Consider the following 23,622-nt stretch of genomic DNA (forward strand, 5'->3'; position numbering starts at 1 on the left):
AGTAGCCTACCCAGAGATGGTCTGCAGGTTTATGCCATGTATCCGAGCGCGCACCCGCGCCCAGTTGAATCACGAAATTGCAAAACCACAGATAAGGTGAAATAAACAACTTTAGTCGTTATTAAATCAAGGATCAGAAACAGCCCGGCAACATTCCTGTAGCCTATCTCACAGTGACCGAGAGAGAGGCGTTCTCTACTGGTACTGACTGGTTGCTGTGGGGACGACAGATGCCGGACAGTGGCTCATGAAGTGGTGTAGACACTGAAGAAAAACAAAACAAGTTCAAAACTTTGCCTCTCACCCACATTTGTGTGTCATTTAATTCGAATGAGAAAATTGTAAGAGAATAAACGTTTACAATTTTCAACATTTCAATGTTCAGTTGCAACTTAAATTGCAGGCTATTACTGTAAAACACTTTTTATTCACGCCAGCTGATTAGTAGCAGACAGGATGTCATGGTGACATAATGTCAAGATACGATTGGTTAGTAGGCCTATGGACCCTTTCAAGAGAGTTCCATTATCAGCATCATAGTTGGCCCCACAAGACTTCCTTTTTAACATTCCATATGTTATCTTAATGCAGAGGAAGTAGATTGGGGCCCAAATAGAATGTTCAAGCATTGTTTGTGTTTACCTTGTTGAAAGGGTCTATAGAAAGGAGACAGACTCAGAAGGAGACAAACAGATCTGTTTGTTTCCTTCTGAGTCTGTCTCCTTCCTTACCCGAGTGCTGAATGTAAATGATAGGCCTACAGTGAACGGGTCACTAATGAGAAAATCACTTTAACCTTCATGGAAGTCCTAAGGTAAGTGTGTTAATCTGGCGTCTGCTTGTGTAATTAATGAGAGGCATCCAACTGTAGGCCTAACAGTGCCAATATATGATATGATGACGTGGGGAATGTGATCAATAGGCTTATTGGTTGACCAATCAGTTCGTGTAAACAGCTTAGGCCTACTTATTGAACAGGGGTTCACACACGGAAAACAACACTTATCATCGAAAACAAATAGTCTAGTTAGAGGGGGTCCATGTTGTTGACACCCATTTTTTTAGACTCCTTAATATGTCTAGTTAACAATAAAAGATGTTAGCATTGCTGTAAATTGTCCCATGACTGTTTTTCAGAGCTGTTTTTAGAACCTGTGCAATAGCGAGTTTTACAATTAAGAAATTTAACAATTCATATAACTTTTCAACCAGACATTATATAAAGACAAATGAGACCACTTTTTCGTATAAATACAACATGGGGAATTGATTAGAGGGGTTCATTTATTGATAGAAACACATTTTGATTATGACTAGACTAAAAGGGGAACAGTTAATCAGCCGAAGTGTAATGCATCTTATACCTCCTAGTGTTTAGTTTGAAAGAGTAAAAAGATGTCCCACACCAAAACATCCCTGGGGAATTTATGTTATGTCGTTAGAGTAACCTTTTAATCCTTTATAGAAAGAACAGATTATGTCACAGCAGCACAGACTGTACGAATAACATGTCTAGTGGGCACTGAACCTCTACACACGACAGTAGACTACATCAAAGAGCGTGAAAAAAACCCAAAGTAGGCTAGTCTACTGACACAGTTACACAACAGGCTAACTGTCAAACTGTTTGCCATATTCCACGCACAAATTTCACTGAAAAACAAAGTTCTGTCGTGAACCTATCGCGGTTTGCTGCACTTCATTGTAGAGGAGAGCCGGGACGATTGAAACACGGGACGAATGAAACAATCCAGTTTTCTCCGAGTGTAATGATGATAGACAGACGTCTTTGGTCAAAACATAGAGCATGTTAACCTCCTTCTATCAGCCAAATATCTTCCTGCTATGTCATTTTATCACGGAGTTACAGGCGATAAACGAGTTTTGATGCGCAAAAGTAGGCTAAACTTCATTAGCGGTTACATTTTTTCGATTTTCAGTGTTTTTCATTTAAAGGTTCGACTTGATGCTTATTCAGTAGACCATTGTGTTCTCCACAATCCCAGACTTTCATATCGCATGCTTGTTTACATGGAAAGCAAAACAAGCTAGTGTCATATGTCTGTGTCGGGACGATTGAAACAAGTGTTTCAATCGTCCCGAACAGGCTGTAGCCTACCTCCGTGTATTTTAATTAAATGCACAAATATCTGTGTTTAAACAATCATCTATGGAGGTGAGACATGGAAAAACAGTTTTAGGAAGATAAAAATACATGTTATCCTATGGAGACTGACGGCCGATGGGTCGTTAAGCCTACTTATTTGGATGTGCAGTGGCCTAACCCACGTAAAAACCTAGTGAAACGACATTTTCAACAATATAAACATGATATAAATGGGAACGCTTACCGTTCTAGCTATAAACATTGCAGAATCATCCACAGGATGATATTTCAAAAACCGCTTCATACACGCTTCACGATGATGGCAATGAATTGTTAACAGACATGCACGAAGACGTATAGCCCTGCAACAATCTATCTAAAATAACACCTTTTGGGAGTACCATTCATGATATGTAGTTACATTTTGAAGTTTGGGACGTTTATATGGCTTAAACTGTATGTTTCATTCGTCCCCTTATGTTGTTTCAACTGTCCCGACCAGGAAGGACGAATGAAACAAAACGCACGTCCCACTTTTGCTGTAATAATTCCTGAACGGTTTTGTTCAAAGCTGAAAATGCATTTGTATTTGACAGAGGACAGATGTAGCTTACTAGTGACCAAATATTAGCTTTCAGTGTGGTACGGTCGCTTTGTAAATTACGTTTAATTAAAAAGTGTTTCAACTGTCCCGGCTCTCCCCTACTGCGCTTCCAGATTGTTAATGGTGATTGTCCATTCAAATGTTAAGACTTCTTAGCGACACCTTGTGGCACATGGTCCATTATGTATATGATTATGTGGCTAATACACTACCGGTCAAAAGTTTGGGGTCACTTAGAAATTTCCATTCCACTCCATTATAAACAGAATACCAGCTGAGATCAGTTGCATTGTTTTTTTAGGGCAGCAGTTTTCAGATTGCATTATGTGCTTATTTAATTGCAAAAGGGTTCTCCTCCAATGTTTTCTCAGTTAACCTTGATACTAATTAACCTTTACTAATCTGATAAAATGATATCAGATTAGTAAACAGAATGTGCCTTTGGAACATTGGATTAATGGTTGCTGATAATGGACAATGTAGATATTGCATTAAAGATCAGCCATTTCTTTCTACAACAGTTGAGAACCCTTTTACAATTATGTACATGTAATCTGCTGCCCTGACATGGATTGACTCTTAACTATTATTCTTCAAAGCAAAAATAAGAAATACACCACACACTGTATTTATCCATACAAACAACCTATGGCTCATTTTATAGTGCAATGGATAATTCGTAGACAGAAACATTACAGTCTTAAGGCATCCAGGGGCATTCATCACAAAATAATAACAAAAAACGTTTTTACACTTAATTTAAAGCGCACACATCATAATTCTTGATTGAAGACTATACAAAAATATGTATATATTCTTGCTAAATTATCTCACACATGATTTTTTTAATATAATTTTAAATATAGACAACTTCTGTTCAATATCTCATTTCACAGCTTACAGCTAAAAAGCATCCCTACATTCTTACTAGGTTCACTTACAAATGTGAATTACAGCTCATGAAAATGCACAAACTTATGGTCGGTCTGAAACTACTACTGATGAGGAAGATCCATCAACAGCAAAGAGGAAGATGAAGCCACAGCATGAGGAAGACCGAGAGGGAGGTCAGGAGACGCCAGTTCTCCCTCAAAGCTGGAGCATCTGTGGGAGAATATTTTACACAAAAAATAAAGTCTTATTTTTTATATGTATATTTGTATCTCTTTTATCTCAGATAAAATATTTATTTCAATTTCTTAAGTCATGTCAGTCATCTGACTGAATAGAAACTACTCAGATCCAATTATTCTCAACTTCAACTTTCAACTTTATTGTCATGTGTACTAAAGATAATTTCAGTACAATGATATTCTTATTCTGCAAGTCCTCCAGCAACATAAGACATAATCAAATAAAAAGTAAAAAATACTATTAAAGAAGGATTCAGCAGTAATGAAATGCAAAAAAAACCATCTTAATGGGTTTCTTACCGTTTGTATTCCCTCCTAAGAAAAGCAGGAACACATAAAGGACACAAGGTTAGCTCTGAACTCATCTGATCGTTCTTAAAGATTAACACAGCTATCAGCAAGTTTTCACAAATGTCACCCTAAACAGCTCCTGTGATTGTAAACTGGGGTCAGTGTCACTATTTTCTCTCTGCCTTACAAATAAGGCTTTAATGACCATAAGAAAGACTATGCTAATCACATCAAGTGAGGGGGTGGGCGTGAGAGAGTTAGGGTTGGGTATCGTTTGGGTTTTATCCGATACCGGTGCTAAATCAATACTTTTAAAATGGTGTCTGAACCAGTACTGTGTTTTTACAATAATATGCCCAAACCAATGGTCGTAAGCATTAATTGCTTTTTTGATTGATAAGACAAATTTGAACATGAAATTGAACTATATATTTAGTTTATTATCAATATCTGTAGTTCCATTGCTTCTAGGCATAATTCTAATTGCAGATGGCTTGTCATAACTTTAAATGTTAAAACAGCTTACCATGGATGCACACACAATGGCAAGTAGCCTAATCAATCCTTCCTCTGCTTTCAAGTTTATCCACTGCAGATAGCTTGCCATATCTTTAAATGTTAAAACGGCTTGTCTTGGAACTGCCAGGTCATGGAGAAAGGCAATTGCAAGTAGCCTAATCTATGGAGTCAGCTTTTAAGTTTATCCAATGTGTTCTCAAATGCTTGAATACATTTTATGCCTTCCCCCTCAAACTACAATATTTTTATTAACATGTGACATATGCCAGTGTTTAAGTATTTTGATTCCCGGCACTAGTAGGTATTTTAACAGCAACTCATTTCTCTTATTGTGAATGTGGACAGCGTGTGGCTGTGGAATGCTACCTGCGCTTTTTCTTATTGTGAATGTGGTTTCCATGCCAGCGTGGATGTGGTCTGCCACATGGCAGTGCAGGAGCCAAGTGCCAGGGTTCCCCGCTACCATCTCCACGGCCTGGAAAGTCCCCGGGAGCAGGTCGTACACATCAGCGCGATGGGACTGCGCCATCTGTTAACAACAGCATCAGGGACAAAGAGAGAGAGAGAGGGTCATTATGCAAATGCCTAATCCATGAGGCCTGGTCATCCATTCCATTGTGTGGGCAGGAATCAACCACTTTAGTCAGTTTGTAAGTGTTTACTGAACAATTACAAATGTAATGTTTCTCTTAAAAATGTTTAAGTGCCTGTTGGGTTCAGCACAGAAGTGACCTTTCAAGAATTTAAAGGGAGAGTTCACCAAAAATAACTAAAATAATGTCGAGAGTATAACCCAGCATAACGCATAAAGGCTGAGAAGCAGCAGAGCATAACTCCTCTTCCACTCCTCTTTCCACCTTGCACCTTTTTGGGTTGACTACTAACATAAGGTTTGAGTTTAAATTCAAAAGCATAAAGTGCAGTTTTTTAAACAAGCAATCCCTTCAAAGAGAGGGTCTTTTTAGAAATGTCATTTGTAGGTCTGTAGATGCGGTGGTAGCGAAGTGGCTAAGGCTCGACTAACATGCAGTAGTCTGAAAAGTTGTGGGCTTCCATCGTTCTGCCCTTGAGCAAGGCACTTAAACCCCAAGTTGCTCTGGGGAGAATGGCCCTTGTAATAAAATTGTCATATGTATAAGTCGCTTTGGATAAAAGCGTGTGCTAAATGAATTCATGTAAATATAAAAGGAACCTTGTAGGTGAAGGTCTCTGCATGGAAGTGGACGGTGTGGATGTCCACCTCGTTGCCCATCCCCATGAGATACCACTGCACCCTCTCCCCCTTCACCATGGAAATGCCACGCAGGTTACCGTACAGTTTACCATTGATCCCTGCCATTAAACAGAACAGGAACAAAATGAGAGAGATAGAGATGATTGTGATTAAAATTATGGTGAAGAGCAGTACGCTTATGATTCTGGTTGCGTAGCAGATTGTTTCCCCCAAAGCGATAGTACCAGCAGTGGTAGTGGTGGCACTAGAGTATTGATTGGCTATCTCAGTGGGCAGGGTGGTACCTTTCTCACACACACACACACACACACGCACGCACTGACATCATGGGTTCATCATGGTTGCAAATCAACAGCCAAGACAGATCCACGATGGTCCAGTGATGCTATCAACAAATGGGCAATCCCCTTCTGGAAAGCACATGGTCATAACTCAGAAACACATACATAAAGACACACACACACACACACACTATAAGTCCATCTTCATTAATGAGGCGCTAACTGTCCTGCTAACCATGCATCATGTTGCTCTCCTTAAAGACAACGTCAGCAGGGACCTCTGTCTTGCCCAGATACGTCTGAATGTTTTCCTCCAGGTACCAGGACTGATTCTCATCAAACACCAGGAAGAGGAGGGCGAACTCGCGCGCAACATCCCTCTGGCGACGGCCAGGGGTCAGCACTCCCCTCCTGCAGATCACCAGAGGCCCAATCAACCCACTCACTGTGTCCTGCCGCAGAGAAGAGGGGGTGAAAGGATGGATGAAAGAAAGAAAGAATGGATGAAAGAATGGATGGATGAAAGAAAGACAGAAAGAAAAAATGGATGAAAGAATGGATGGATAAAAGAAAGACAGAAAGAAAGGATGGATGGATGAAAGAAAGAATGGATGAGTGAATGAATAAGTGAGTGAGTGAGAGAGAGAGCCAGCCAGTGAGGAAGCGATGATGGATTAAATGAATGAATGAATGAATGAATGAATGAATGAATGGAATGATCATGCAATGACTTCATAAATAACAGCTGCAAAAAGGGCTGTTTCATTTTCTGACAGGCAAAAGGCCCCTCATGCTACGCACCATGGATAACAACAATTCTTGTTTTTAGCAAGGCTTTGAACCGGTTCACGGAACAAAAACAAAAACCAGAAACTTTTGCTAGGAACAGAAACGAAACCAGAAACGTTCAAAAATTTTATATTCTGGAACAGAATCGTTTATCTAAAATAATGTTAACCGGTTAATACCGTTATTTTTTTCATTCTTTGGCAAGATTTCTGTGCAATATGACTCGGTGAGGTGGACTTCTGGTCGTTCACTCATCGAGAGAAATGTAATAGAGAAGCTTGCCGCCACCTGTACAGGCAGAATCTTTTGTCATTTCCCTCTGGGCCCTGACAAGGTTTTGGGCATTTGTTTGTAAGTTTAATATTCACAATGACAGCTATGTACACACCATTGTGGTTTTGTATTGTCTGATGACATAAGAGACCAAAATGCACTGATTGGGGCCTGACCAGGTTTGGCCAATTGATGTTCACAATGGCAGCTATGTAGGCCTACAGTAGCCTACCATATTTCAGTTATTTCAGTTATTTACACAGATTTAGGTATGTGAGTTGCATAGGCTTTTGGATGGATGTAAGAACTACAGTGATGCTTCTGTAATGCTTTGTGGTTTAGTCAATTGAAGTTCTCAATGACAGCTATGTAGCCTGCCCTTTTTGTCATTTGCACCAATTGAGCTATGTAAGAGAAGTATAATGTATATGTATTCAGTTGTTTGCCAATAAACAACATGGCAGACATTTTCCTTAATTCATGTATAATACTAAAAGAAATGTAGGCATGTCAGAATTATAGTTATGCCGCTTACATAATGTAGCCTACAGTGCTTTTTTATGTTTTATGACAGGATAGAGAAATATGTAGACTAACAATGTAATTTTAAAGTCCTAATGATCAGCCTACTTATTTGTATGTCCCGCAGCTGACATGGAGCGTTATTAACCGTTTTTTTGTTCTAACCGGTTCAGGAACGTCAATTTTTGGGTTGAACCGAAAACCGGAAACGTTAAAATACTGTTTCTGTTCGGAACGAACCAATTGGGGAAAAAATTCTGGTTCAAAGCCCTTGTTTTTAGTCAAATAAATACAAAGTCCAAGTTGTTTTCATTATCTGTACTTTTTTACAGTCAGAAAAGAGAATGTTTAAAGATTAATATGTTTTACTTTACCTTCACAAAGTCAACACTTGAATAGTACGCATACGAGATGCAGTTGGGATCAGACTTTCCTGGTCCAGACCTTTTCAGAACTTTCCATTGGATATTTCTCATCTCACCTTGGAAAACATCAGTCAGATGCATTCAGATGCATTTATGCTCAGAAATGTATCAGTAAACAGGTATCAGCCACTTACTTCTTTGTAATTCACCTACCTGGCTGGACAGGTGTTTGTTGTACAGTGCCCACCCCATGGGCATATATGTTGTAAGGTCGGCTAGCCAGGTTCTTAAAAGTGATCAAGATCTGTTCTCCTACTTCCGCTCTGATTATAGGACCTGCACACGCGCACACACAATCCATTTCACTATCTATTAACCAAGGTTTATACATTGATTTTGCTAAATGTCTTCAGCTATGAGGTTAATACACAGGGCAGGGTGGGCTATACATGGGAATACATTACTTTTCTTAATTTTTCTTAAAGATTAAAGCACGACCTGATTCTGATTAATTGAGCACTGCAATACACAGATGCAGTTAATACATGGTTTTGTTTTATATTTAATACAAGGGAAATGACTGTAGAAGCATCAGCCAAATGAATGAGTATATATGAGTGAGTATATAGTATATAACTATAATGAGTATAAGTATATATTGGACAGGTGAGGCCAGTCACCTAAGATCCCCAGGTGTTCCTCCTCAGGTAGCCGCGGCTTGACTCTTGTGAAGGTGGCATCAGCGTACTCCCTGTACACCACCTTCTTGTACCTGGAGCCGATCTGGTTCTTTCCTCTTCCCAAAAAGACATTTGCAGGGCTGTAGATTAAATACAAGCAAATACATAAACTAAACAAGGGCTAGAAACCCTACAATAGCAACAAAGACAAACAGCATTATAAGGTATTACAATATGTGACACTGACATTGAAAGCTGGATTCTCTTTTGGGGGTCAATAAAGTACTCTCTCTTTCTCTTGCTTTCACTCCCCCCTCTATCTATCTATCTGTCTGTCTGTCTGTCTGTCTATAAATGCATCAATCTATATACATCTCTATCTATGCTTGTACTGTAACTGTCACTCTTTTACCTGTTCAGTTCCTACCTACTTGTGAACTACAGTGTACCCCCTGTTCAGTTCCTACCAGTGGACTGCAGTGGTCAGCCTTTACAGGTCCTACCTGTTGATTGCGGTGTCCTACCTGTTTAGTTCCTACCTGTTGATTGTGGTGTCCCACCTGTTCAGTTCCTACCTGTTGATTGTGGTGTCCTACCAGTTCAGTTCCAAACTGAGGACGACAGTTTCCCACCTGTTCAGTTCCTACCTGTTGATTGTGGTTTCCTACCAGTTCAGTTCCAAACTGAGGACAACAGTTTCCCACCTGTTCAGTTCCTACCTGTCGGCCGGATTGGTGGTGTTGTGCAGCTGCAGCTCCCAGGTGCGGTCGGGGGCGTAATCCCACTCCACTTCCTCCGCGCTGATGAAATACTGGACCACAGGGCGGAGCAGGGTGGGGAATGGCGGTGCTGTCAGAGCGCCGCTCACCTGGCTGCCGCACCAGCGCACCTGGTACTGCTGCCTCATGCCTCCCACGTAGTGGTCAGTCACCCTGCAGCTCAACTCAAACACACCTGCAGGGCAACGCACAGAGATATAGAGTGTGACAACCCTCTGTTCCCGCTGCTGTCTATGTAGAGGCCCGTGCATTGACTGTGGGGAGACTGCAGGGTTGTTAATAAGGACTGATTGCACCTGGAGTGGGCGTGGGCTATAAAAGCCTGAAGATCAGCCTCACTTCGCCCTCTGACTCCCGTGGACACTGAATCTTGCACTCACACGCACAGAGACTTTCACTCACCACATCCACACACATTCAGACACTCTAACTAACATCCTCTCATTTGCACACACGCTTTTCTCTTTTCCATGCTCTCACATCCATCCTTCCAAACTTTACTCCATCATTGTCAGCAGTTCCATCTTTACACCTACAACCAGAAGCCCCATCATATTCCCTAGACACACTTTTCAATGTATTGAAATGTATTGAAATTGCATTTGGTGTTGGCGTCCATTTCACGTTTACTGCCCATACAAGCCTGGGTTGTAACAAGAGTCTAGTTAATTAATCATTAACTAAAGAAATTAGCAGATATTTCAGACCGTAGCCGTATAATAAGTGGGATAATGTATAGAACGCCGGTCATTATTGGGAAAATAAGTCCCTTCGCCCTGTCGGGACTGATTTTGCCAATGATGACCGGTGTTCTATACATTATCCCTTACATATATTGCAGCTCACCTGTGCTATCTGGCTGCATGGACACAGTGGCGGTGGTGTGTGGAAAGACACTGAGTGTGTCCCGTGTGGTGCCCATGAGCTGGAAGGTGTTGCCCTGGAAGTGGACGCCGTGCATATCTCCCTCTGTACCCAGCCCCAGGAGGTGCCACGTCACCCGGTCCCCCTGACACATGTCCAGGCCAGGAAGGTTCCCGTACATGAAGCCGTTCACCCCTCAATTAGAAAATAAGAAACACAACACCAGTCACTCATCCACTAAACAAACAGTACCAGGACATGCAAATGGTAATGTATAAACCCAGTAAAGAATCATAAATAAAGGGAAGCCATTCATTATTCAGTGAGAAAGCATGTATAACTCACCAACTTAAAGTCATACATACACACATACATACCAGATACACATTGCAGAATAGTAACCTCATAAAATCTTCAACTAAAAGTAGATGCAATGTCCAGGTTTGTTAGTCTACCCTCACAGCATTTTTGAAACTGTCTTGTCTTGCAGTTTAAATACGTGGGCCAAAAAGGTTGACTTTCAGTATTGCCCAAACATGCTGCTATGTGCTGTATTTTAACATGCTGAGACAGCTACATTCTACACACAGCATGCGAGGGATCTGATGCGACAGAGGAGATGAATACTACCAAGCATTTTATTGCTCTCCTGAAAGTCCTCGTTGTCTGGATCAGATTCAATTGTCCCGTAAGCTCTTATGTTGTCCTCCAGGTACCAGCTTAGGTTCTCATCCATGACAGTAAAGAGAAGGAAGAACTCTCTAGTTGCCCCACTCTAAAAGGTATGAAAACAGTGCATTATTGCATTATAAATATAGATTTCATTTGGCACTTATGTAATGTAAGCAAAACTGCTAACTTAGAAAATAAGGAGGTCTTAAGACGTATTCATACTATTTATTAATACTTTAGTCTGTCCACAGAATGTTGTCATTGATCAATGTGTCTACATATGCAGTACCAGCATAATGAGAGGTGTAAAGAATCCAGCAACACTTAGTGGTTAAGTAACAGTGGTTAAATGCAGTCACAATTCAAAAGACATTTAGAGAAGCGAAAGCTTTTCAGCATATTAGCCTTTAATTGCACATTTAGCATATTTAGCTGTACTATACTGTAGCTTAAATGCTATTCCTCACTTGTAAGTCACTTAACTTAACTTAAACACATCTGCTAAATGAGTAAACTACTAAATGTAATGTAATGTACTGTAATGTAATGGCTTTAACTGCATCATGGCTCCTTTGTTGCTCCAGAAAGGGAGAGGAGATGTGAGGGAGATGTGAGTGAGAGGAAAAAGCATGCACATCCAACACACTTGCGCTGGAATCAAAAGCACGCACATCCAACACACTGGCGCTGGAATCAAAAGCACGCACATCCAACACACTTGCGCTGGAATCAAAAGCACGCACATCCAACACACTGGCGCTGGAATCAAAAGCACACACATCCAACAAACTTGCGCTGGAATCAAAAGCATGCACATCCAAGACACTGGCGATGGAATCAAAAGCATGCACATCCAACACACCGGTAATGGAAAAAGCATGCACATCCAACACACTGGTGATGGAAAAAAGCATGCACATCTAACACACTGGCGTTGGAATCAAAAGAAATCAGACCGGAAGAATACTAAGAAACTGTACACTGTTATAATTATCTAATAATCACAATTAATGAATAATCTTTGAACACCTGAAGAAGGCCGCCAACCCAAAAGTTGTGTTTATTAATTAATTTTGTAGAGCATATACATATATGGTGTGTGGATTCTTTGTCCACTTCTAGATGCGAGTGAGAGCTCATACACACATGTGACTGTGTGGCGATAAGATGTAAGGCTGATGCACAGGTGATACACACCTGTGCCTGCGTGGCGGTGGCATCCAGGGCCCCTCTCTTGCACACCTTCAGAGGGCCCATGAGGCCAGAGTTTGTGTCGCTGACCGGATCGCTGCTGGAGAAGTACAGGTAGGAGACGCAGGGGGGGTCGTTCGGGGAGGGGCCGTCTCTCGCCAGCCACTTGTAGGTGAATCGCTCACCTGGACGTACCTGAGAGCCTGGTTTCACTGTGCCTAGAACACAGGGGAGTCACAGTTATGAATGAGAAACAGTCCAAATAGAAGCTGAATAAAACCTAGCTCACTTCTAGAGCTATGAACAAATTCAGAGAACAGAAATCAAACATGATTTTAGTTTAAAAAGGGGCTTGTATAGCCTTTTTTCAAAGACAGGAAAGGGAAATGAGTGGGAAAGAGAGACAGGAAGTGTGCACAAGAAATTATCCCAAGCCAAAATTGGGTCTGATGCCAACCAGTGTGCTTTGGCGCCACCCAGAGGTGAGCAATAGAGGTGAACACATTTTTTGGAGCTTTTAAATGTGAAAAGTTTTAATGTAAACATTCCACATTGTTCAATCAGAACTTTAAGCCTTAACCATGTTTGTTTACCAAGAACAACCGCCATTGATGTCTATGTGTGTTCGCAAACTCAAAAGCATGTAAATGTAAACCTCTTGGAAAATGACTGTGGACGTTTGTCTTTGCTTGCTAATTTGAACGCGCCTCTGGTCTTGTTCCAATCTGCCAGATCTGGACCAGATGAGTGCCAGATCTGTGCCACATCGGATTCATGGGTGTCCCCTCCCATGGACTTAATAGGCCAATAAAGATAACTGAGAGAAAGACTAAATGACTAAATGACTTAATGTGGTGTGTAAAAATGTGAAAGTGATTTGTCGAACCATCCTGGTACTGTGCTCCCTCGGAGGTCTTCTCATACTGCAGACCGTGAGGCTGGATACTGAAGTTCCTGTCTGCCCGGTTGAGGAAGGTCACCTCAAGGACGTCCCCGACCTCAGCTGCAATGACTGGTCCTGATGGGGGAAATGAGATGAGATATTGGACCATCATTACTGAAGTGGGAGCAGCGATGTAAGAGAGAATATGAGCTACGATTGATGAGACCTTGGATGTTCTGTTACTAACGTGCATTTCAGATAACCCAATGGTACTGCACTGCAGTGTGAATGATTGATTTTGTTCAGCGTCAGTTGACATTTTATTAAAAAATGAACATGGTAATACCATGTGTCTAGCCCATTAGAAAACAAATGTAGAGGTACGGAGAAAGGAAGATGGGGAGGGGGAAGGAGTACCAAGAATTCCGAGGTGTTTTTCACCATCTGTCCGCTTCCTCTTTACGGAGAACGTGTCATCGGTGTACGCCACATACACAGCCTTGCGATACACTCCGCCGAGCCGACCCTCACCTTTCCCAAAGAAAACCTCAGACTGCCTTTCAGAGACAGACATGAACAAGCAAAGACTGCACATGAGAAAATAATCCATATCTGACTTCTCATTTATTTCATTAAATTGAAATAACTAATTAAAATGTTACCAATACATAGATTAACTAAACACATTCAGCGACCCCAGATTAAGATATACAGATAGATAGATAGATAGATAGATAGTTACTAGATTTGAGGATTTACCTCCCACTCTCTGTGAGTAAAATGTTTTGAGGAATGTCCATTCCTGAGGGTGCATAGTTCCACGTGACCTTCTCAGCAGCGATAAAATACCGCCTCACTTGACCCACCACAGGACTTTCAGAGTTAGTCTTGTTCCCACATGAGCTGACCTGGAAGAGGGCCTGCATTCCAGCTGCAGGAACAACACACAAACACCAGGGGGAGATATTGTGCCAGAAAATGACTGTAAAACAGAATCTCAATGTTCTCAGTGATTCATCCAGGCCCAGGCCCACGCACTTCTGCAAAAACGTTAATGACTTACTTAAAACATGAGACAATGCTTTCTAAGGGACATTTCTGAGAAAGTTCAGTTCATATTCTGTCAAATGTTGATCATAAGGCTTTATTAATTATTAACTACACTGTCTTTATGTTCAGCATAAACCTAAAGAAGAGGCAGTTGGAACTATAAAGGGGTTGGTTAATTTTTAGCCAGAGTAATTCTTTAAGCTGTCATAGGCAAACATATTAATCTTACTGATTAACAGAAAACCAACAATGCTTTATCATAGAGATCATGAACTAGCCATTAATATTTAAAAGCAAACATATAGTATTTCACCAACTCCCACCAACATATATTGTTTTTATGTATTATGCATTAATAATGTAATTTTTGTTACTTTTCAGGTTCTGCATTTTGAAATGTGTTGAAAGTGACTATGGATGGATAAAAGCCAAATACCTTAACCATAACCTTGACCTTAACATCCCCACCTGAAGGACCCAGGCATCTTACCCTGCAGATGGTCGTTGACCTGGCAGTTAAGGAGCCAGGTACCTGTGGTGGTGGGCACCATTTCTGCCGTGATGAAGGAGGCTGGGAACAGGCTGAGGACATCGGTCCGATGCCCGCGCTCCACCACCGTGTGCCCGTGGAAGTAGACAGAGTGCATGTCCACCTCGTTGCCCATGCCAAACAGGTGCCAGGACACTGTGCTGTTCAGGCAGAGGTCGATGCCAGGCAGGTTGCCATACAAGTACCCATTTATGCCTGCCACCGATATTCAGGACAGAAAACAGCATTATAATCAGATATGTTATGAACACATTAGAGATCCATTTACTAATCTAGCAGTTCAAATAATAAATTGAATCCAAAGACTGTACATTGACATACGTACATAGCTAAGATGCTTCACTTCCAGGGCCACCCACCATGCATTAAATTGGACTCTTGGAAATCCACGTCCTCCGGGTTCACCCCAGCCGAGTCGGAGCAGAACGTCTGGATATTGTCTTCCCGGTACCAGCTGAGGTTCTCGTCGACAACGCTGAACAAGAGGACGAAGTCCTGGTCCACATCTGTTCTCCTCAGCTTTGTGCGGTTCAGTCCCTCAACCTGCTGAAGGGTACCTGGGGACCAAATTAATCGCTCAAAATGGTTGACAAGCTCATGACTGTCTCTAGTGTCCATCCGGTCAGGATGCGGTGTAGGCCCTGCTACTGTAGAACCATTCCAGCAAAAGGAAAGGACCAGGGAAACTGTTAAAAGGAAGTTTACCCTTGTGCCCTAAGTGTTTTATTATTATATACACTGCATATATTTATATTTAATTTATATTACTCTAAACCACCTTCTGTAAACCAACTGTATACTACTGTCTACACCACACTATATTTTTTGTCCTGTCTATGCACCACCTGTCTATACCTTGTATCACAATGGACTTTTCAGCTCTTTTGCACTTCTGGTTAGACATAAACTGCGTTGTCTTTGTACTTGTATTAGTATGGGGAATTGTGTTATTTTAGGAACGATTCATATAGATTTTTGCAACTGGTGTTTTTTTACTTGCTAGGACCCCATTGAATACAAAACAACCTGTTTCCAATTTTTTTCTTCATTTTTAGTGCCAAAATTCAAGATGGCGGACAATATATGCGGAAAAATAATATAAAGGCTTAAAGTGGTCAACTTTTTGATAAATATACACCATAGGTAGACAAGTGAGATACAGACTATTTTCAAAAGATGTATTGCATCATTTGCCAAAAAATTGGAGAAAAAATGGAAAAAAAGAGAAAAAAATCTGCATCTTGTTTCATTATTGAAGAGTTCAACAAAACATTGTCATTGTCACTCAAGTATTTATCCTCACCACTGTCACTGTCTTTTTGATATTGGTGTACATCTCCTCAGAGCCTTCACACCTGCAAAGTTGCGTGAATGGTAAGTTGTTACTCTTGCAAGAACACCTTATACTGCATTGGCTGGCAAGACAACAACACTTCACAAGTTCCACAACAGCCTCTGGTGCTGGTGGAAGTTTTGACAGAACAGGAGCCCATTGCCCATCAACAATTTGTCTCCATCCCAGTGATAGTGAGTCAAGAATCTTTGGAGCAGGCACTGTATCTTGCGCCCAAACATTTGCTTGCCTGTGTGCTCTCAGAATTTCAATTTAATTTCAGTTATAGAGCGTCAAAACATTACACATGTCTCATGGCGCTTTACAGAGTGTTAAACATTCAGACAGAGCCCATGAGTAACAGGGGCGAGGAAAAACTCCCAAGAATGGGAGAAGCATATAGGATGAAACCTCAAGCAGATCCACGACTCAAGGGCCTGACCCATCTGCCTCGGGTCAGTTACAGGACAGTAAGGTCTATATACAGAGAATAGAACATGGTACTTAGAGCCACCTGAGGTATATGTTACAAAGTGGTTGGATGGTTACATAACCAGTATGATAATGCAGGAATCCTATTTAGTGTTAAGTTCAAATAGTCCAGTGTAGGATGAATTGTCGATAGGAATTAGGAGTTGTCATCGGGCAAATAGTGGGTCGCCAGGCTGCGCAGGCAGGAATCCGAGCATGGGGACAGCAATAGGCGATGGTAGGGCAATCATAGGGATGGGATTTCCCTAGTTCCCGAGTTTTTCCACTCCCTGGTTGGGTTTCAGAGTTTTAAACATGTTCCACCGAAGGGCTTTAGCTGTTTGAAAACCATGTTTTGAGGAGCTGACACATAAATTTCTCACATCCAGCTAACACGTCATGGACGTCGTGGAGATGGATGAGGACTTACTACAAGCCTACAAAGTGTGTTAATGACACCATCATGACTTGATTGACTTAAAACAGAAACCTTTCCTTTCCCACGGGATAAACGGTAAATGGCGGGACAAACTGTTGACTTTAAATTTCCTGATAGGATAGGATACAATAGGATACCCGATAGGTCCACCGACTCTATACACAATGTGATTGCCCTGAGCGAAGTTTGGTTTTTCCACCTCACAAGCCAACAGAGAGTTGCTAGACTACCCTGACTGCAAATTACATTTGCTGCCGCTAGGGTGCGTCAAGATTTCTAGGCTGTATCTTTTGTCGACGTTCTCCAGTGTCTCCATAAGTATATGTCATTGTAGCCTCGTGCCTTACTTTCAACATTTTCAAAGAAGCATTCTGCCAGATCTTGGCAACAGTTTATGTCACTTTTCCTGACAACCATCTCCTGCACAATAGCCATGCCATCTATTAAGATGCTATCCAATGTGTGTGTTAATTGCACTGAGCTACTCTCTGTAGATTGTTCAGAGGATGCTGTTTCTGAAACCAGTCACAATTCATGGATGAAGGCAGACTTAGCTGTAGTGGGCAGCATTAGGTTTGCATATAATCAACAAATTCGTATGTTCCCACAATTTCCTGCAAGTCCTGTTGACAGAATTATTGAAGACCAAAGAGCTCATTGTGGACTTCAGGAAGTCTAAAGCTAACACACACAGCCATTCTCATCAATGGGACTGAAGTGGAGTGTATCACCAGCTTCAGATTTCTGGGTGTCCACATCTCTTGGACCTCTCTTGGACCCTCAACACCTCTAGCCTGATCAAAAAGGCTTACCAGCATCTCTTCTATCTGAGGAGGCTAAAGAAGGTCCACCGGCCTCCTCAGATCCTGATGAACTTCTACCCCTGCACCATCAAGCGTATCCTTACCAACTGTGTCACAGTTTGGTATGGCAACTGCTCTGCCCACAACCGAAAAGCACTGCAGAGGGTGGTGAAAACTGCCCAACGCATTCCTCACTCCCCTCCATTGAGGCCATCCAGGGCAAGCGATGCTTGCATAAGGCGCACAGCAGGTTCAGAGGAAGCTTCTTTCCTGCAGCTGAAGTCTAGCTCTCCATCCCAGTGACAACCAACCAACTAAGCCCCCCCCCCCACCCACCCTGCCTCCTTGCCTGTGCCTGTTGAGGTGTCCACGACCATGGCAACCTTGACAGGGACAACAAGGAGGCAGACCCCCCCCCCCCCCCCCCCCTACATAGCCATATTTATTCTGCTCTTATAAGGTAACTGCTAATACACTGCACATATTATTACTCTAAACCTCTCTACTTTATATAAATCAGCTGTATACTACTGTCTACACTGCACTATATTTCTGGACCTGTCTATGCACCACCTGTCTATACTTTGTATATCACATTGCACTTTTCTCCTTTTGTGCACTTCTGGTTAGACGCAAACCACATTTCGTTGTCTTCATACAGTACTCTGCAATGACAATAAAGTTGAATCTAATCTACTCTAATCTAATCTATTGGGGTGAGTGCAGAACATTACTTTAATTCAAATGATTATTAGGTTATGTGAAGGAAACTTTTAAATCAGTCGATGTGTTTTTCCGGGTATGCCAATAAATAGCATAATGGTGGTTACACCCATCACTGGTTGATAATTATGACATCTCATGTCACCCATGGTCATATTTATTACCTAAGTCATTCAATTTTATTAGAAAATGTATGTATATAATGATAATACCTAACATATATCCATTTAAAATGTTTAAAAGGCGATTATTTGCAATTTTTGGTGATATATCCGCCATCTTGTATTTTGGACCTGTGCAGTCCGGGAAAAAATTGGAAACAGGTAGTTTTGCAAACTATAAGGTCTGAAGAAGTGAAAAAACATAATTTGCAAAAATCTATATGAAATGTTCCAAACACAACATTTTTTGCTACATATCGCCCTGCACTATATTCTGCACAATGACAATAAAGTTTAATCTAATCTAATCTAATCTAATATTACCCGTCTTGCAGGTGAGGATGGTGCCTATCAGTCCCGAGTTGATGTCTCGTGGGGCGTCCACGTGAGAGTGGTACACCCAGGTCAGGCAGTTGGCATCTCCATCCATGGGGGCATAGTCGGGCGCCACCACCCAGCGATACGTGTGCCTGCCTCCTGGAGGCACAGCGTCGTCACGTTTCAGACTGCCAGATGTCTCGTCTGGGTACAGAGCTCCTGAGCAACATAAAGCGGGGCCCAAGATGTCATTAACAAAACACATCTGGCCTTTACTTAATGTCACAGTAAAGTTTAAAATAGACTAGCATGGTACATAAGACTATCAGATCATCATCAAAACACATATATCTTTACTGCTAGATGTCAACAAACAGTTTGATGTTGCATAGTGAAACCATAAGGACCAAACACAGTAATTTGTGGGTTCTTTACAGTATAGTTCCTTTACAATATAGATTACGGTGGTAGAGTTGAATAGCATCCAGCCTTAAAAAATAAATAAATTAATTCATTTTATATATATATATATAATGTTTGTTTCCTATTCCTTAATGAAGCATCCACAAGCACTGTTATGGCGAAAAAGTGCCCTGTGTATGATGATTAGTCAAATTGAAAAATTGACCTAAGTGTATTGGTGATTACTGGTTCTCCGCTGGGATTCAGAAGAAACAGGTAAATAGTTCCTGTGAGCATCTCTAATTGCTTGCTTCTAAATTACAGTCAATTATATGAGCTACTCAGATGCATGAGCATATGTGATTTACGATTAGACGGAAACTGAAAGACAAACAAGAGCAAAATATAGGCCTTCTCTTAAAAAATAAAAATCTCAAACAAAACAATCCATCACTGTGTGACAAATCTGTTGGAGTTACACACAATAGCTACAAAAGGGTGGATATAAAAGGGTTGGATATACACATGATAAGATTCATTATTAACAATAAAAAAGGTTTATAATTTCAACATGAATCTCACTGACACCGTGTCTGACCTCCTCCTCATCACCAAAGCAAATTTTTTTCACTGAGGATCCCTGTGGGGTCATCCTATCACTTACAGGGATGATCCTAAAGAGGCCCTACAAGGAAACCACTGTTCTTGGATGTCCTATGTTTGAGAGGATGCCAGTTGTTTTCAGAACCAGTGATATCAGACCGAATTCTCCCACCAGGACTACTCCAGTGTCTCGCAACAGCCAAACAAAGAGACATTCTAGAACATGCAACATGAGATGGCGAAATCCTTTAAGTGGAAAAACATGATGACAGAGCATGCTGCCAGGAAGAGGCTTGACCACTGGTTGAACTTTGGAAGTAATAAAATAAAAACTAGATGTACCGCATAGCGGTACAAAATATGACCGCCGCTCAGTCCTGTACATCCATTCCATATGGGGTAAAAAAAAATGTTTTGGAAATGTTTAACTCTCACCCCCTAAATGTGTTAGGATATCAATAAAAACACACTGTGCAAAATTTTGAATTGTTCCCAAAATATCTAGAGGTTGCTCAAGGCCTTTGAACATTAACTTCCAACAAAATTAGGTCTCACTGCAACGATGCGCCATCTGGTGGACAAACGACTACGTGACGCCAATACTGGAAATGCAGCCAAATTATTATGATGGAAATTTGGTTTTCCTTTAATCCTACTGAATTTGTAATTATGTATCGGCCGTTGTAATTGCCGATACTGATGGTATGTGTGTGCCTGTGTGTGTGTGTGCGTGTGTATGTGTGCACCACCATCTACAGGCCAATGAGTGTACAGTTACTAAATGTACACATAACTTAATTTTTTTAGACCCCCCCATGGATGAAATTCTATGAAACTTGGCATACCCCCAGAGAATGTCAGGTTAATCATACACAAAAAATTGGTGCAGTTCTTAACATCTTAACTGAAGAGAGGGGCGATTAAAGCAGAATTTTCATGTTTTACCGGGAGGGTGCAAACCACAAATGAGTGATTATGGGCTAGGTTGATGTGGGCCCTTGAGACCAACATACCATAAAAATTTCTTCATCCTCGGTGCCACGGTTCAGGTAGTTATTTAGGAAAAACTGCATTTTTTGGGTTTCGGGGGCCCAGCGCGGGGGGGGGGGGGGGGGGGGGGACGAGTGGCCCCCGGGGACCAAACAAAATTTTTCTGTAAAAGTCTAGTGGGGCTACATACCCACCAAATTTCATGTGCCCCGGTGGTTCGGTGTCCCGGGTATCGTTGACCAAAAATTCAGGAAGTAGATGAGGGGAAAAAAAAAAAAAAAAAAAACTTTGACAATCCCTATATGACCGCTTCTAATAATATATATATATTTTAAAAAAAACATACACTTGCCTAGAACACTTGACTGTATAAACACAGCACTCAATGTGTTCTTGTTCTTATTGTATTCTACCTTTTAAATAGATTTCAATTGTTCTAGAATTGTTGGGAGAATTGTTTAAAAAACTTTAAACTGTTAACCATGGTGTAGGCCTAAGTCGCTTTCGTTAAAAATGCGTCAGCCAAATGTAGGCCTAATGTAATGTAATCAAAGTCCTTCAAATTGCTCTCAAAAAAGGCAACAAATAAAATTGCTACATTTTCAAGTAGGCCTACATTTTGTCTGCAAAGAAGATCAGTTTGTCAAGGCTAGGCCTACTGAATTTAGCATGTTTGAGACAGAGAGAGGGACAGAGAGAAGGAATGAAACTAGCCTACTGTTTTATTAATGCATTTTACCTTCTGAGTCTTTCTTATAAAATACACCATGCGGGTGTATGGAGTAGGATCGAGAGGCAAAGTTCATCAGATGTATCATGAGAACATCACCGACTTCCCCTTTTAGAACCGGACCCAAGTATCCAAGCCAGTCGGGTTTCGGGAGCCGTTGGGTGTACGATGAATCAGTGTACTCTGTGTAAATGGCTTTCTTGTACATGCGCCCAATCCGACGTGGTCCTCTCATCAGAAATACAGAGGCTTGCCTGTGACACAGTGTTACAAGTGGCTCACCATACACAGTTATGCTGGTTGGCTACTGTTTTTATTTTAGAGACTAGGCCTATGGCTATAGAATAGGCTATACAGCTATCTGAGAGCCCAGTTATGATAATGTGTATTGACTGGATCTGGATCCACATGACATTGACTATGGATAACACGACTAAGAATAAGACAATATCAAAGGGAAATCTGACGAACAAACCTACAATGAAATAATGCACATTGGATATTTGAAATTTTAGTATTATTGAAACATATTAAGTTAAACTAAACAATGGCTAGTAGCATAGTTTACTGTAATGGATAGTCTTATATGAATATCGTTTTATAGCTAGGTCTACCTACATGATATACGTTGCTTTATATGTAGCCTACACAGACACGGAAATAAGCATTCCATAGTTCAAGGATACGAAAAAGAAATTCAGTCTAGCATGATATTCGTTGTGCAATAACGGCACTTCCAAGTTATTGGAAGTGATTCAGGACAGTTTGCACAATGTAGGCTACACAGGCTATAATTCACTGTTTATAAACACTAAATGTAAACTCATATAAACACGTAAATTAATCTTGCGTGTTCTTCCTGACTAGGAACTGCTAATTGGGATGTCATTATCCATCACCATTGAATGCAGCTCTTCAGCCAAACGGAGGTGCATTTACTAAATTGCTCCAATGGATCAGGCTATATATTAGTCTACTTAATGCCGAACAGAAGTAGATTATACATTTTTGCCAAATACCTCTTGCCTAAATCTGCTGTAGGCCTAAGACAATAACTAAGTTACAAAAACACTCACTCGTCCGCTGACACAGGCTTGCCGTTGATGCGGTTTTTGCCGCTGGGCGCATAATCCCAGGTCTCTTCATGTATCCCTATGTAGAATGTTCTCTCAATACAGTCTGTTTTGGGTAACATCGCAAAAAACGCGAGCAATACAAGCGTTGTTCCTCCGAAATGCTGCATATTCTACCTGTAAAATTCCACTTCTCCCTGTTATAAGACGAGCAGGATATCGTTATAAGGGATCTGCGGTAATTTCAGTAGCTTTCAATCAAATGTTATATGGCACAGCCTAACTGCGACTGACACGCCTCTACGACGTAGCCTATAAGGTCGGAGTTCAGAACTCACTTGGCCTAGGTTTTCGGCAGTTTGCCATTGTTGGCTCCCGGGGTGTTGTTTATGAGAATAGCCAAATTGTGGCTACTCTACATTTTCCCTTTAGCCTGCGGCTAAAACTTTTTCAGCTCCCGCTGCGACTCGAATGACCTCGTCCGACAGACCGCGCGCTCTTAAGGGGGCCGCTCGCCGCATGTACAGGCTACATGGGGACTGGGCGCATGTGCATAAACATACTTCAGGCGCTGATAAAGTCTCCAAAACTGTTTGCTGAATGGCTTTGAAAGGATTAGGGCGTGTAAAAGAAAATCTCACATCTAGGCCTTTACATTCTTCCTATGGGAGAATCAGCTGTAGTATAATCTCCAAATTACTTGAATGATGAATGAATAATTGATGAACTATGACCCTCTCCATAGAGGTTTACCATAAATATAGGCTTGATGTTGGTAATCCAGCATTT

General features: G+C 41.3%; 1 protein-coding gene across 1 annotated transcript; it reads right to left on the reverse strand.

Moving 5' to 3' along the window:
- Positions 1-3,341: 3,341 nt before the first annotated feature.
- Positions 3,342-23,195, reverse strand: hephl1b (hephaestin-like 1b). The gene is made up of 20 exons (XM_076273951.1): positions 22,837-23,195; positions 21,770-22,014; positions 19,042-19,254; positions 15,147-15,344; positions 14,728-14,982; positions 13,947-14,118; positions 13,605-13,744; positions 13,191-13,322; positions 12,311-12,522; positions 11,072-11,216; positions 10,424-10,636; positions 9,518-9,752; positions 8,799-8,938; positions 8,332-8,454; positions 8,128-8,234; positions 6,405-6,621; positions 5,847-5,986; positions 5,021-5,183; positions 4,145-4,159; positions 3,342-3,815 (listed from the first exon to the last, which is right to left on the reverse strand). The coding sequence occupies exons 1-20, from the start codon at positions 23,001-23,003 to the stop codon at positions 3,727-3,729; spliced, it is 3,321 nt and encodes a 1,106-aa protein (XP_076130066.1). The 5' UTR covers positions 23,004-23,195; the 3' UTR covers positions 3,342-3,726.
- Between the last annotated feature and the right edge of the window lie 427 nt (positions 23,196-23,622).

Source organism: Alosa pseudoharengus, unplaced genomic scaffold, assembly GCF_046254945.1.
Source record: "Alosa pseudoharengus isolate Yale_2024_CS ecotype anadromous, Long Island Sound unplaced genomic scaffold, YU_APseudo_1.1 YU_APseudo_1.1_scf_8, whole genome shotgun sequence".
Classification (NCBI taxonomy): domain Eukaryota; kingdom Metazoa; phylum Chordata; class Actinopteri; order Clupeiformes; family Clupeidae; genus Alosa; species Alosa pseudoharengus.

Bases quoted from the DNA above. Each gene is read 5' to 3' on its own strand.
- hephl1b (XM_076273951.1), bottom strand. From the start codon at position 23,003: ATGCAGCATTTCGGAGGAACAACGCTTGTATTGCTCGCGTTTTTTGCG. The intron at 14,983-15,146 runs GTGGGTGGCCCT...TATCGGTGGCAG, and splicing joins AGAGTCCAATTTAATGCATG to GCATAAATGGGTACTTGTAT. The intron at 13,323-13,604 runs GTACTCCTTCCC...TTCCCCCATCAG, and splicing joins AAAACACCTCGGAATTCTTG to GACCAGTCATTGCAGCTGAG.